Source organism: Dermacentor andersoni, chromosome 7 (genome assembly GCF_023375885.2).
Source record: "Dermacentor andersoni chromosome 7, qqDerAnde1_hic_scaffold, whole genome shotgun sequence".
Classification (NCBI taxonomy): domain Eukaryota; kingdom Metazoa; phylum Arthropoda; class Arachnida; order Ixodida; family Ixodidae; genus Dermacentor; species Dermacentor andersoni.
In genome coordinates, this window is record NC_092820.1 from 164017630 (window position 1) to 164031119 (window position 13490).

The 13490-nt window shown below is 45.8% G+C and overlaps 1 protein-coding gene across 3 annotated transcripts in view; it reads left to right on the forward strand.

The window, feature by feature from the left end:
- The window catches only part of sm (heterogeneous nuclear ribonucleoprotein L), a 183859-nt gene that overhangs the window by 165949 nt on the left and 4420 nt on the right, over positions 1 to 13490 (forward strand). Inside the window, exons 7-13 of one of the 3 annotated variants that reach the window (XM_050180373.2) lie at positions 815 to 874; positions 2533 to 2574; positions 2865 to 3036; positions 7146 to 7305; positions 9301 to 9639; positions 12215 to 12272; positions 13041 to 13136. In XM_050180373.2, the coding sequence (XP_050036330.1) occupies positions 815 to 874; positions 2533 to 2574; positions 2865 to 3036; positions 7146 to 7305; positions 9301 to 9639; positions 12215 to 12272; positions 13041 to 13136 (927 nt within the window). The remainder of the gene's footprint in view (positions 1 to 814; positions 875 to 2532; positions 2575 to 2864; positions 3037 to 7145; positions 7306 to 9300; positions 9640 to 12214; positions 12273 to 13040; positions 13137 to 13490) is intronic. The other 2 variants (XM_050180374.2, XM_050180376.2) reach the window with 2 other exon arrangements.

Sequence of the window (13490 nt, forward strand, 5' to 3'; positions counted from 1 at the left end):
TGATAGAGGAGAGGAGTGAAATAAATAGGGGGCCATAAATCCACGCCCTGAGGCCATCCGGATCAGTAGGTGATAGCAAAATATTTGGCAAGGATTTTAGCTTTCCTTCAAGCCAGGAATTTTGCCATAGTCTGCTAATATTGTGTCAACTACAGCAAGGCACCGTCACCGCTTGCAAAATCAAATTGAATACATCAGGCTAGACTGCTAGTGTTACCTGCAGCAGTTTGCGCTGCTAAGCTCGAGGTCGCAGGATCAAATCCCGGCTGTGATGGCCACATTTTAATGGAGAGGAATGCAAAAACACCTGTGTGTCATGCATTGGGTACACTTTGAAAAACCTCAGGTATTTGAAATTGATCCGGCATCCCCCAGCTACAACATGCTTCATAATCATATCATGCCTTCGTCATCAATAACATTCATTGTCTGTCTTACCTGCAGCAGTGGCTTGACAGTATTTCTAATGAGGTTGTGTGTTCAGTGCCTGTCCTCTGTGCCCTCATTCTCATGGGAACAGACTGCAAGAACCACTATGTATTTCTGTTCAGGGGCACATAAAGGAACCGTAGGCAACCAGATAATCTGTCAGTGCCAGTACCAGCAGAACACACATTCTGCTGGTACTGATGCTGTGGAGATTTGGCTTGTCCTCTGTGCTATCAAAAGATTGGTGCTCACTCAGCTAATGATATTATTCATAGTACTGTGGCAGCTTTGTGTTACAAAGGGGTAGACACCATTGGTGCACTTTCGACTGCTGTTCATTGTAAGTCGTGAATGATGACCACATGCCTGGCTTATTTCTGCCCAGGCAAGAGTGGAAGTGAGCGCCCAGCACTTCTTGGGGAGCCTCGTGGCTTTGGAAACTACAGTAAGTGTGCGAAGTTTCGACTAGCACCCTGCCCCGGTGTATTCGTTAAACGACAGTACAGAAAGCAAAAAAGATGTGCTCTGTGTTTAGCAACTCGCTTGATGCATGACAGTTGTTAACACTTTCTTTACAATGCTGCTAATGCCATCAGCCTTAGTGTTTTAATCTTTTGAGCAGCCTAATATAATGAAGGCTTTAATATCAATGCAGTGAGTGACACTTGTTGGAAGGATTTTTTACCACCGTAATGTGTGGCCTCTCTGCACTTTCTGTAGCTGTTGGACCTTTTCGCAATATTTTTCACCTTACTTTCGCAGCAGTTTCCTGTTGTCTCATTATGCTGTGTGCTAATGGGGTTTGTAGTGTGTTGAGAATGTTATTGAATACAGTTCAACCTTATTATAATGAAGCCAATACTGCATTAGATCCAACATTGATTATAAGCTTCTAGTTGTTGCAAATTGATATTGAGAAGAATCATTCTAGATTTACCATGGCACATTTGATAATGTTACATCCATTCTTGTTACCCAGCACGACACGACATTAAGCTAATTGGTGATCTTCAGAAATAAGCATGTTCTGAATGGAATTGACACAAAGAAGACTCATAACAAGCACTGTGTAGTGTTAGTCTTCTTCGTGGTGTCCTTTTCGTGCACGACATGTTTATTCTCATGCTTCTTATACTAAAGTCCAGCTATACAGGGTGTTTCAGCAAACACTTTCAACATTTTTTAAAGGTTGCCTTTGGCAGGTAGCTCAATTCTAGTTTATGAGCCGGTCTACTCGAAGCGACGGACACTACTTGGACAAAAAAATGAAATGCAAGATTGACTAATTAACAAGAATTAAATAATTAACTCTCTAGCGAATTATCTTATGACCCATCCTGCAATTTACAAATTATATCAGTGGATTTCGCAAGGTGGATCCACTTGGAATGAATTCTCAGGACGACACCAGTTTCGAGATGTAAATTCCCGAACTTTGCGGAGAAATGCATTGGCGTCCCAATTACTTGTGTTCTTCAGTGCATGAAATGATGTTTTGGTAACAAATCAACTGGAACACCAATGCATTTCTTCGCAAAGTTCACGAATTTACATCTCTACACTGGGGGGTCATCTTGAAAATTTCTTTTAATTGGATCCGCCTTGTGAACTCCACGGCTATAAATTATAAATTGCAGTATGGGCCATAATGTAATTAGTCAAACATAATTAGTTGAATTTAATTAATTAGTCAATTTTGCATTTTTTTTTCTTGTATTGTCCGCCGCTTCGACTAGACCAGCTCAGGAACTAGAATTGTGATATCTGCCACAGGCAACTTCAAAGATATTTGAAAATGTCTGCTGAAGCACCCTGTATTTTGCTCCTAAAATGCAAACCCTCTTATTGCAGATAGTTTGCAGTATTGCAGCTGGGCAAACCTCACAGTTACCCTGTTTGAAGTGTCTTGGATTTGTTCGACTTTTTGTCTTTTACCTATCTTTTCATTTATTTATTTATTTTATTCTTTTTAATACTGGTTTTTACTGTGATACTGGTTGTTACTGCCACCTTGGAAGATGTCATTGTGGAAAAGAGGCCAGGTACTTTTATGGAGTGCATTGTTTTCACCTTTTTTTTTTTATATAAACTGTTTGGGTGCAGAAGACAGGAGCACTGAGCCAGAGTATCAGCACTATCACGAAGGTATAGCAATCTTTTGTTTATTTCTGTTTGTTTTGCAAAGGCCATATTTTTTGTACTGCTTTAATGTTTGCCATTTCACTACATAATTGACACGTAAAGTAACATCTTGCTCCCACTGCCAAGATGATAGAAATTCAAGACTTTTACATTGCCTGTTACATCAAGTATTTGGCACTGCCTCAGAGTATGACCTCGTGTGATAAGTTCTGTTTAGTTACGTTATGTACACTGGTTTGTTTCTAAACGTGTTGCTGAGCACAGGCCATTCCTTTTCCCTGCATGCAACTCAGGAGACGGCAGGGGCCCTGCCTCCGGTCCCGGCTATGGCCCCGACCGTGGCGACTATGACTATGGTCCAAGGGGAGGCCAGTACAACAGCCCAGGCGGTGGCTACAATGACGGCTACGGAGGACCCCCCAACGGCCCCCCGCAGGACCGTTATGGCGGACCACCTCACGATGGGTGAGTTCCTTTTTTATTTTTTGTCACACGGCATGGCATGCCCTTCCATTCGTAAAAGTTATTCTTCAGTGCATGTGATGTTATCTCATTTACTAGCAACAGGACCATTCTGAGGTTGCAGAAAATTGGCACCGTTTAACAGTAGCCTCTTTTGGTTCATAATAGCTTCATGCGGGGGACTCATGTCAGAACCAGTAGTTTAGACTTGTTCACATTAAATTTCCAACCCTCACCTTGTGGGCCAAAATAGTATGACCCATATAGCTTCCTAAAAAAATTGCTGGATGGAACTCTGGACTGGTGTCTACGGAAGCTGCAATTTGGTGTTCCAGCCAGACTCCCGGGAATGATGGTTAGTGCGTGTATGTTCCTAAGCTCCTTTTGGCTTCTAATGGCTTTGTGAGTTTGTAAAATGATCATTTTCGACAAAATATTGTTACATTGCAATTATTCGCATTGATGATATGCAAATTGGAGAGAACTGATTGCCTTGCTGTGTTCAGTGTCCTTCAAAAGTTGGATATACACAAAGCGCAATAACTAATATCACCAGAACATCATGAAGCCAGAAGCATGAATATTAGACAAATCCATATTACTAGCCACCACCCCCATGGCAGTACCAGTGTTTCCTCTGCGAAATCACCGTAATATATATATAGAAGAAGCGGTAAAGATAAATTTGTGCAAAAGTCATCGATAATAATTGTGAATGTAAGCGAGTAGCCGAACACTTCAAGAAAGCTATTTGCTTTATTAAAAGAACGGTGTGCTTGACGACATATATTGCTGGTAGTGAGGTTATTTAGGTAAAATTTGTTGTTTCATTGAATACTGTATTTACTCGAATCTAGGCCCACCCTGATTCTAAGCCGACCCACTAAAGTCCAAAGCCAAAAAAAAAAAAAAAATACATTACCTCAAATGTAGGCCAAACAAAAGAAAGCGAGGACAGCGTTCATAAAATGCAAGCAGCATTTATTGAATCTGAACGTGCAGAGCTAATTCAATATGGTCATCGCTGCTAGACTCGTCGCTGTGTTCCTTGTCACCGTTGCCTTCAAATAGTGCACTATCTTCGGTACCGTCAAGCGCATTAGATGTGCTGCACTTTTTAAAGGCGCACACAATCGGAGTACCTGGGATGTCGTCCCACGCCCACCAGCTGCGATAGTGATGCACGTTTGATGCGGCCCGTTGCCGTTAGCATGTGGTCTTCGTCAGTCAACCAGTTCGTGTAATATTTCCGCAGACGATCCTTGAAAGGTTTGTTGATGCAGACATCAAGTGGCTGCAACTGGCCCGTCATTCCGCCCGGTATGACAGCGAGGTACGTGTTCGCTTGGGCAAGCGTAGCCTTCACGTTGTCAGTCAAGAGCTCACGGTAAGAGTCGAGGACAAGGAGCGAGTTCTTTGTCAAAAGGGCTCCTGGACGCCGTCGCCACACAACCTTAACCCACTCTTCCATCATTGCACCTGTCATCCACCCGTTCTCATTTGCCCGCACAATGACATTTCTTCGGATGGTTTCTCGAGTAGACAGTGTCTTCCTTCTAAATATACAGTCGAACCCGGCTATATCGAACTCGCAAAAAACGCCTATCAGTTCGATATAGACCATAATTCGATATAAGCCTGCTAAATAATTGGGTGTCATAAAAGCACGTACCATTTATAAAATCACTTTATTGATGGAATTAGCTTAATTTTGCATGAAATAGTCGTGCATTTTCTTCTGCTTGGGCAATTTCTCTGCCTGTGACGCACGCACTCCTCCACATTGTCTAAGGAGTCGGAGCAGCTGAGGCCGCCACCTTCTGCATTCGCACAGAAGCACCGGACTAGTGCAATCACTTCGGAGGACGTGGGCAAAGGACCGTCATTGCTTTCCTCATTGTGCCCAATTTCATTTGTGCTCGGTACGATGTCGGCAATGTAGTCTTCGTTTTTGGGTTCTGCCGTGGTCGCGACACCATCATTTGCACTCACGAACTCGTCCACCGTTGATTCACCAACAGCTTCCGGAAATTCCGACAGCTCACTCCAAAGTTTGGCAACACCGACAACGGCTTCGTTGCATTATCAGAATTTAGTCATCACCAAGCACGCGGTAGCTGGCATGGCTGAAGCAATTTCGGATGAACCACCCGTACACGGCCATGCGTTCGCGTCGGCCGCCACGGGCACCGGGTCACAAGTTTGGCCGGTTTAGCCCTACTCTCCCCCTTATTCTTCAAGATTGTGCTGAGAGTGCTCCTTGGAATCTTGCACGCTGCGGGGACATCTGACTTGTCACTGTGTTAGACCCAGTTTAGGATATTGAGCTTCACAATGAAAGGCGAATTCTGCTACTTCATCACGGCAACAATGCGGGAGAAGGCCCACAAGACGCACACACAATGAACCAGAAAAGCAGCGCGACAACTCGCACTTTCGCCATCTGGCACGACGAGGGTACAAGAGCCTCTGATTGGCTGTCTGAGCAAGCGCTGCGGGTGGACCAGGATCATCTTTTGCAGGGGGTTGTTGACGGCTCGCTCAATGCAGCGCGGTCACGGTAGGAAGAGCAGTTGGATGGAACCGCGCCGCCGGGTTTCCCCGCCACCGCGAGGAAAAGCCAACTTCTGGGGGCATTTTTCTGCTGCTTGACGTTCGATATAGCGGGAGTAGCTGCTATTTTTGTTCGATGTAAGCGGAATTTTTGCTATATATACTCATTGTAACTATACGTTGTCCAGAAATTGTTCGATATATAAAATAATTCGATCTAAACGGGTTCGACTCGATTATAAGGAGGGAGTTTATGTCCATCAGCTGTACAGCACAGCATCACAGTTGCGCGCTGCTTCTCGTAGCCCGCAGAGCACACCTTCACCTCCTTGGCAGCCTTTTCATTCACTGTGTATGCCACAGGCTTATCAAAATACACAGCCGTCTGGTCGGCATTGCCGATTTGCCCAAGGTTGTAGCCTGCCGCTTCTCTCTTTCGCAACACGTAGTGCTGAAAAGCTATCAGCATTTCTTCGAAATCGCTTGGCAGATTCTGGGTGATTAAAGTCCGACGTCGGAGGCTGAAGCCGAAGCGCTTCATGAATTTCAGAAGCCAGCCCCGGCTGGCTTTGAAATCCTTTGGCATTAGGCCTCGCTCCCTCGAAAGTTCCCTGGCTTTCGCTTGGAGCACTTCTGTTGTCACTGGAAGGGCAGCTGGAAGTGCAGCTGCTCTCTGCATTCGAACAAAATCGGCCAAAACTGTCTCTACTTCGTGGTGACGGCCTTTCTTTGGTCCGCTAAATGCCATCCTCGTTGTGGCGCATGCAAAAAGCTGCTGTCGTTGTCCCCTCCAACGACGGCCGTTTTTCTTGTCGACGCCGAAGTCCCGCCCGGCTTGAGGGTTTGATGATGCCTCTGCGGCTATCACAACTTTTCACTTGAAAGCGGCACTGTAGTGGCGTCTCCTGCTTGGTGCAATCGCGATAACACCACGCCGCACACCGATACGGCCCACACGACACAGGTCAAAATGGCAACCTCGCTTGTGTGAGGTTGGCTACTGGCACGGCTAGTAGCGGCTGCAATACTGACTTTTCTAGATGGCTCTAGCTATGCACCGTATTTAGCAATTTCAATGAAAAACTAGCGTGTTTTTAAAAATCCTCGAATCTAAGCCGACCCTAGAGTTTGGAATACGATTGTTTGAAAAAAACTATCAGCCTAGATTCGAATAAGTACGGTAATTCCGTAGCGAACAGAGCAGTTAACCAACACCTCTCTAGCAGTAGTATAAGTGGACACATGTGGCCCTGCCAGCTCTGCCAGTTTGTGTTTGACAATGGACATGCCTTATGCATTGTTGCTTTTGTTCCACACTCCGACCAGCAACCTTCAACCATCAACCACGGACCACAGAAGGAGACTAAAGAGCCCAAGGAAGCATTGGCTTTTGAAGCACAAAGACAATGACCTGTTATGCTGCACTCATAATTCAACACAACTAGCCATTTAAAAAAATATATCTATCTTCTGAAGGTTGGCAGGTCTGCTGTTCGTAACTATAGCTTTCATGGACTGCTCTCTAGTCCGCAGGCCATAACCCATCCTTGTGTTTGCAGGCGTGATGGCCCCAACTACGGCATGGGTGCAGCCAATGCATCCCCACAGGCTGCAGGACCTCACCAGGGCTCTGTGCTGATGGTGTACGGGCTCAACTCTGAGAAGATGAATGCTGAAAAGCTTTTCAACCTGCTGTGCCTCTATGGGAATGTTGTCAGAGTGAGTGCCCTTGTGTCTAATGTGCTATCCAATGCTAAGAGCCACCCATTTGAGCAGAGTTGCACCAGTGGCAAACGGTGCAGGCATTACGAGACGAACCTGGAAACCGGAGTTCATTTCAATTTACTGTCTGTAGTGTTTCTCTTGTCACTGTAAGCCAGCTATCTCAATTCTTGTACTGTTCTAAAACTATCTTGCTCTTATGCTGGTCTTTGTTATCATTTGTGCTGTGGAACACTTGCAGTGACAGTATTTTGGGGACAAAATGTAGGCCGCGTAATGTGCACGGGTAGAGGGACTTCCTTAATTGCAAGATACTGACAAATATCCTGTGGTCTCGGGTGTTTATCTATGCTGGAAAGCACTACCTAGGTTCGTTTGTTGGTGTGGTGCACGTAGACTCCTGTTCTCCTTTTGCACTAGGAGGATTCGGGAACCAGGACATGTTTGTTCTGGTGCCTTACGATATAGTCTTGGAACAAGGTGACTTCTCTAATGCAACATTGAAACTTTAAGGGGATATGCGTACTTTCAAAAAATATATATGTATATATTTTAGCTAGAATAAAAACATCAAGGTGTAGCAGATTTATGTGTTGATTTTAAAATGGGAACCTTGTACTGTAGAATCCCATCAATTCGAACACGCTTAATTGGAACTTGCAGTTTATTCGAACTGACGCCATGGTCTTGTCAGAGTTGTGTATTCCAATGGGCAAAAATGCCCAGTAATTCAAACATGCAAGCATTTTCCACAGTTGATTAGAACATACCGCACTCCAAGAATGCTCTCAACAGCGCACCAAATTACACGGCGGCGCCTCTGACCAGCATTGCTCTGACCTTGCCATAGAGGAAAGGCTTAAGAGAAACCCCTCGATGCCGTGCGCTCATAAAAAGATCAAGAAACATGGCGAAAATTTTACTTGCTCTTAAATGCCAAGGTTGCCGTTACTGCGTCGCACCGTAATGCGCCAGCCACGCTAGCGGCAAAACCCACGCCACGGGAGGCATCGGCACTTGCGTCTGGTTTCTGTATGAGAAGACAGACCCAGAAGAAAAGGACGCGAAGGCGATGCCGCAACAGAAGGAAGCACACCAACATGATTATGATCAGTACCAATGACTTCATCTCGATAAGACATGACTCACTTTAAGAATGCAGGACAAATAAGGTAAACACACTGCCTATCTGTCAGCAGATGAAGGAAAAAACGTGTGAGCACGCAGAGGGAAGAAGTAGCAGAGGCCCAGTCCTGGCCTGGGAAACTCTGCTGCTTCAGTGGCAGTAGATGGCAGAGGTAATTGGTGCTATCCAGCAAGCTGGCGGGAAAGCGAATCCGCTTCCTTCCCGCCCTCGCTCGCAACTCGCTCATCTTCGACGGTCTCTGCGTGCGCCCACCTCTGTGCTGGTGCCGCCGCCGTTACCGGCCCAGCGCCACCTTACCTTGCTCCTTGAACTTTCGTTTTCTGCTGTTATTGGGGAAGCAAGCATTGGGCAGCGTTGAGTTTTGTGGTCTTCGCTCACTGTGTGCTTGCACGCCACGATATTTCACGACTCTCACCGTTTGTGCATCGTGCTATGGTACACGAATACTTCAAAAACAAGTCCTTCTTTTAATTCGAACAAATATTCGGGCCCCTTCGAGTTCGAATTATCAAGATTCGACAGTATTAGTGTACGTCACACAACTGATTTTCGGTAGAAACTTCATAAGCTCCTTGGTAAAAATGCCATTTTCAGAAAATTTACTGTGATTTCTTGGTTCCTTTAAACTCTCATCTTCCCCAATTTGGGCAGCTCTGTCTTCCACCAGCTTGAGTGCATATACAGTTTGCACATGATCCCAAAAAGCGGCTAGTTGTGTTCAACAGAAGGTGTTAGATTACACCAACTGAATGCCACCTTGGCAGCTCCAGCAGTGTGGCAAAAGTTTCAGTGAAGCCAGTTTGTTGATGACTTTCTGTTTGTGTTGTTTTCCTCTCCTTTTCCAGATAAAGTTCCTGAAGAGCAAGGACGGCTGCGCTATGGTCCAGATGGGTGACCCCTTGGCTGTGGAGCGGGCTGTCGGACACCTGAACAATGCACAGTTCTTTGACAGCAAGATGCAGCTTGGCTACTCCAAGCAGGCTTTCCTCAACGACGTGCAGCTGCCATTTGAGCTGCCAGATGGCACGCCTTCCTTCAAGGACTTCATGGGAAACCGCAACAACCGCTTCACCAATCCAGAGGCGGCCTCTAAGAACCGCATTCAGCCACCCTCGCGCGTCCTCCACTTTTTCAACACACCCTTCGGCATCACTGAGGACGACCTCAAGAAGGTATACATGAAGGTGTAGTACCATATTTACTCGCATAATGAACCCACTTTTCTTCCTGAAAAGTGTTTGATTTTGGGGGAGGGTTGATTGCGCGGGAGGAAAAAAATGTTTTGGGGGATATTTTGCCAGATAGTAGCTGCAGGCTAGTCTCCCACAGACCCAAATGCCATTTCAACATCTGTCAGTCTAACCTGTATGTGTGATCTCGAAACCAGCCACCAATAGCTCAACCTTAAGGACATAATAACGCCAAGCTTTCTGCGACGGTTTGTGGCCTGCTATGACGTTGGCCAGCGACAAACATGCAACCAGAGCAGTGCCTGCCACACAAACTTGCCATGGCTCTCGTAGTTTTGAAACCCTCAGCAGGTAGCGAATGACGCTGAACCCCACAGTGGATAGGTGCCTGCTCTGTGCCAGCAATGACTACACTCGTTGCAGTCACGCTGAGTCGCAGTCGAGTCACACAAACTTAGCACTTTTCTCTGCAAACAAAAACAGTTATTTCTCAAAGACAAATGAAGGGGTGGCCTCATTACATGAGTGGGTTCATTATGTGAGGAAATACGGTAATTTTGCTCGTTGATCTTGCAAAAGTAAAGAAGAAACCCTTGGAAAGTGCATTTGTGTACATCTTCCTATCACACATACACCTTTAATGCGACTGCAAATCCAGCTGCTCCAATTTGCCTTCAGTTAGGTCTCATTGCTTTGGTTTAGCTTTGCTTTTGTTTTCTTTAGCTGTTTATAAGCTCCTTCGTGAGTCATTTTAAATAAGTGAGATTTAGGGTGTGCAAATACAGTGGAACCCAGTTGATACATTCCTCAGTGTTGTGTTTTCTCGGCTGTTATGTCACATTTTCACAGTCCTGATCTAAAGCCCTTTAACTACTGTGTATTATGTTCCCATTTGATATGTCACCGTTTTTTACCTGCTTTGCATTTGAATACAGCGGTCACGTAAACTTAGTGCTCCAGAGGCAAATGTGAAAGTCCTGAGAGCCGTGTAATGGCATGGTTGTGGTTTTTGCTAGTGATCTCAAGTCGGCTTTGCCGCAATACAGTCGTGTTATGCAGTGAAGCGCGAATACTAAGAGGGGAAAGGGCCGCTGTCACGGGACAGTGCAGACAGTGCAACAGAACAGTACATGCATGTGCAGACAGTTGTGCACATGTGTGCGGAACAGTCTTGCCACCAAACTTGCCAAGTTTGATCTACGACTCTTTTAGAATACAGCATGGTCTATTTTTACTGATAATAAATTGTAGCTAGACCCGTGTAGACAACCTCAAAATCTGCAACGTCATGGCTAGCCGGTGCTGGAACATTTTGTCTTTTGTTGCGTTTTTTCCAGCTTACCTAGTGTCATCGCACAGTGAGAGAGGCTTTCTTGGCATTGTAGAAAGGAATGTATTAATATAGCTGAAATTATTTTCACAGTTCATGCAAGAAATATATTTTGTTTCCTTGGTGACCTGCAAGGTTCACTTAACCCTTTCGCTGTCACGGACGTACCGGTACGTCATCGCGCTTCCCCCCCACGGTGTCACTGACGTACCGGTACGTTCTCTATCGTGCGTTCAAAATTTTGCGCCTGAGCGCAAAGCTGGCGCTCCTGAATTGGCCACGCCATCTGTTGACTCTTTCTACAATTTCGTATATTCTCCCCGACCTGTGTTAACCCATGTATGGAAGAGTACGGTGTGACTGCCACTCCCCACTTTCTCTTTGCTGAGTGGCGTGGTGGCTCCGTGTTCGCTGGTCGCGCACGTGTGGTTATGGGTTCAAGGGTTGTTCTGCCATCTCCGCTGGTTTGAAGGTTTTTATTTTTCTTCTGTTGGTGTGTCTGCTACGCCGCGTCAAGTTCAGGCGCACGTGCCGTTGCCTCTCCGAAAAGAGTGACTCGATTGCTGCTTTCGCTCTCTCGCCGCACCCTCGCTTCCGACTTGCAGCAGTAAACGTAAAGCCCTTCGAACTTTGTTTAGCCTTTTTCCATCTCCCTCTGTCTTCTTCATCACGCAATGTCCCATTTCTCTCCGTTGTGCGGGCGACTGAAAGCGCATCCTCCCTGCGCGCGGTTACTTTCGGATGGCTGAGCGCGCGGGACCTTCGTCTGCTCATTGGTGCGGTGGCTCAATTCCAATTTAGAATACTAGCCGAGCTCGGATTTGGACTCGGACAGAGTCGCATGCGAGGAAGAGGGTTACGCATCGTCAGATTCGGATGTTGAACGGATTTTATAATAAAGTCAGGCTGATCATGATGTTTACTAACAGCAGCTGCAGAACACTGAAATGTGCATATAGCATTGACTATGTTATTTGTATACCTATGATAATAAAAAATAAATTGCTATGTTCATTCCCTGCTATGCTCGTTCCCTGAAACCAAGCCGATACTGGGGGTGCGTCACAGCCAGAAAGGTCCGATAGTGAAAGGGTTAACTGAAGTTTCATGTTTCTTGCCTCTTTTCTGAGCATGGGGAAGTCTTTATTATTAGAAGTGTTTTTCTAAAGTATTTGCATTTAATTCAATTTGAAATTCTCTCATTTTGAGCACCCATAATGAGATTTCATTTTCTTGTAGCTGTTCGAGGACTTGGGCTGCCCTGTGCCAGCAACGATCAAGATGTTCACATCGAAGAGTAAGTCTGGTTTTTCGTCTTTCACGCTTCTTCTCCTGCCTAGCAGAAGCTGTGGCCATACATGTTTAACTGATGTGGCAGTCAATAGAGAGTTTTAGGATTGGGGGCCCAAGTGGCTTGGGGACCCAAGAAAATTGCGCGCCACAAGTGCGCATGCGCAGAACCCAAGCCAGTCTTGGGTCCTTGCGTTCACGTTAACCCAAGACCCAAGAATCGAAAACTAGCGTGGGCCCCCAAGCCGTCTTGGGCCGCCCTCGCGGGTGACAGCGATGGCGTACAGCAGATGGTCGCAGAGCAAACTTTATTTACTTCGACTGATTTTCGCCATTTCACGCGGGTGAACTCGCAGTTTTTTCGCAGCGCGTCACAAGAAAACACTAACTAAGAGCACTTGGCTTCGATTGGCTTTGCTTGGCTTAGAATCGCACACTTAATTTGTAATGCTAACCGGTACTAACACAGTTTCTTACATTTTATTGTTCGTTCTTTTTGCTCAAAAATGCATTCTGTTTGTTTTCACTTGTAAAAAAAGAGGTTCATTTTTTTTTTTTTTTTCTTTCAAGCACCTTTCTATTTTTCACACTACGGCGCCCCGAGCGCTCAACCCAACGCTGTCTGCGTTCGACCCAATCCTCAAACTCTGCTGCTCACCTAGACCCAAGAGCAACCGACGCAACGCGGCTTGGGGGCCCAGAGCCTTACGCCCCCAATTCTAAAACTCTCTAATATCCTGGATGTTTCTGACCTGACCTTGCTCTTGCCTTGCAGCGGAACGCAGCAGTTCAGGCCTGATGGAGTTTGAGACAGTGTCTGAAGCCATCGAAGCATTAATCATGTCCAACCACACTCCAATCAACAACCCTAGTAAGTATAGATGGTTATCTTATGCCAAGGACAGAATCGGAAATGTACAGGGCATTTATAAATTTGGTGTTATCGGTGTCGGTCCCAGAAGTCAACAGGCATCAAAATGAATGCACATCTCTAGTTGTAGCCGAATACAAAAGTTGTGTTCTATATGGTACCGTGGAACACATCAAGGGCATCACATCAAAAATGGCCGCATCCATTGAGAGCATTGGTTGAAGCAGGAGCAGTGATCTGCTTTCTATGTTCTAAGTGACCCAATGCCAAAGAGGTGCATGCCAAGCTGGTGTCAGTGTAAGGTGACAGTTCCCAGCTTTTGACCCTGTTGTTAAGTGGCACAGACAATTTCGA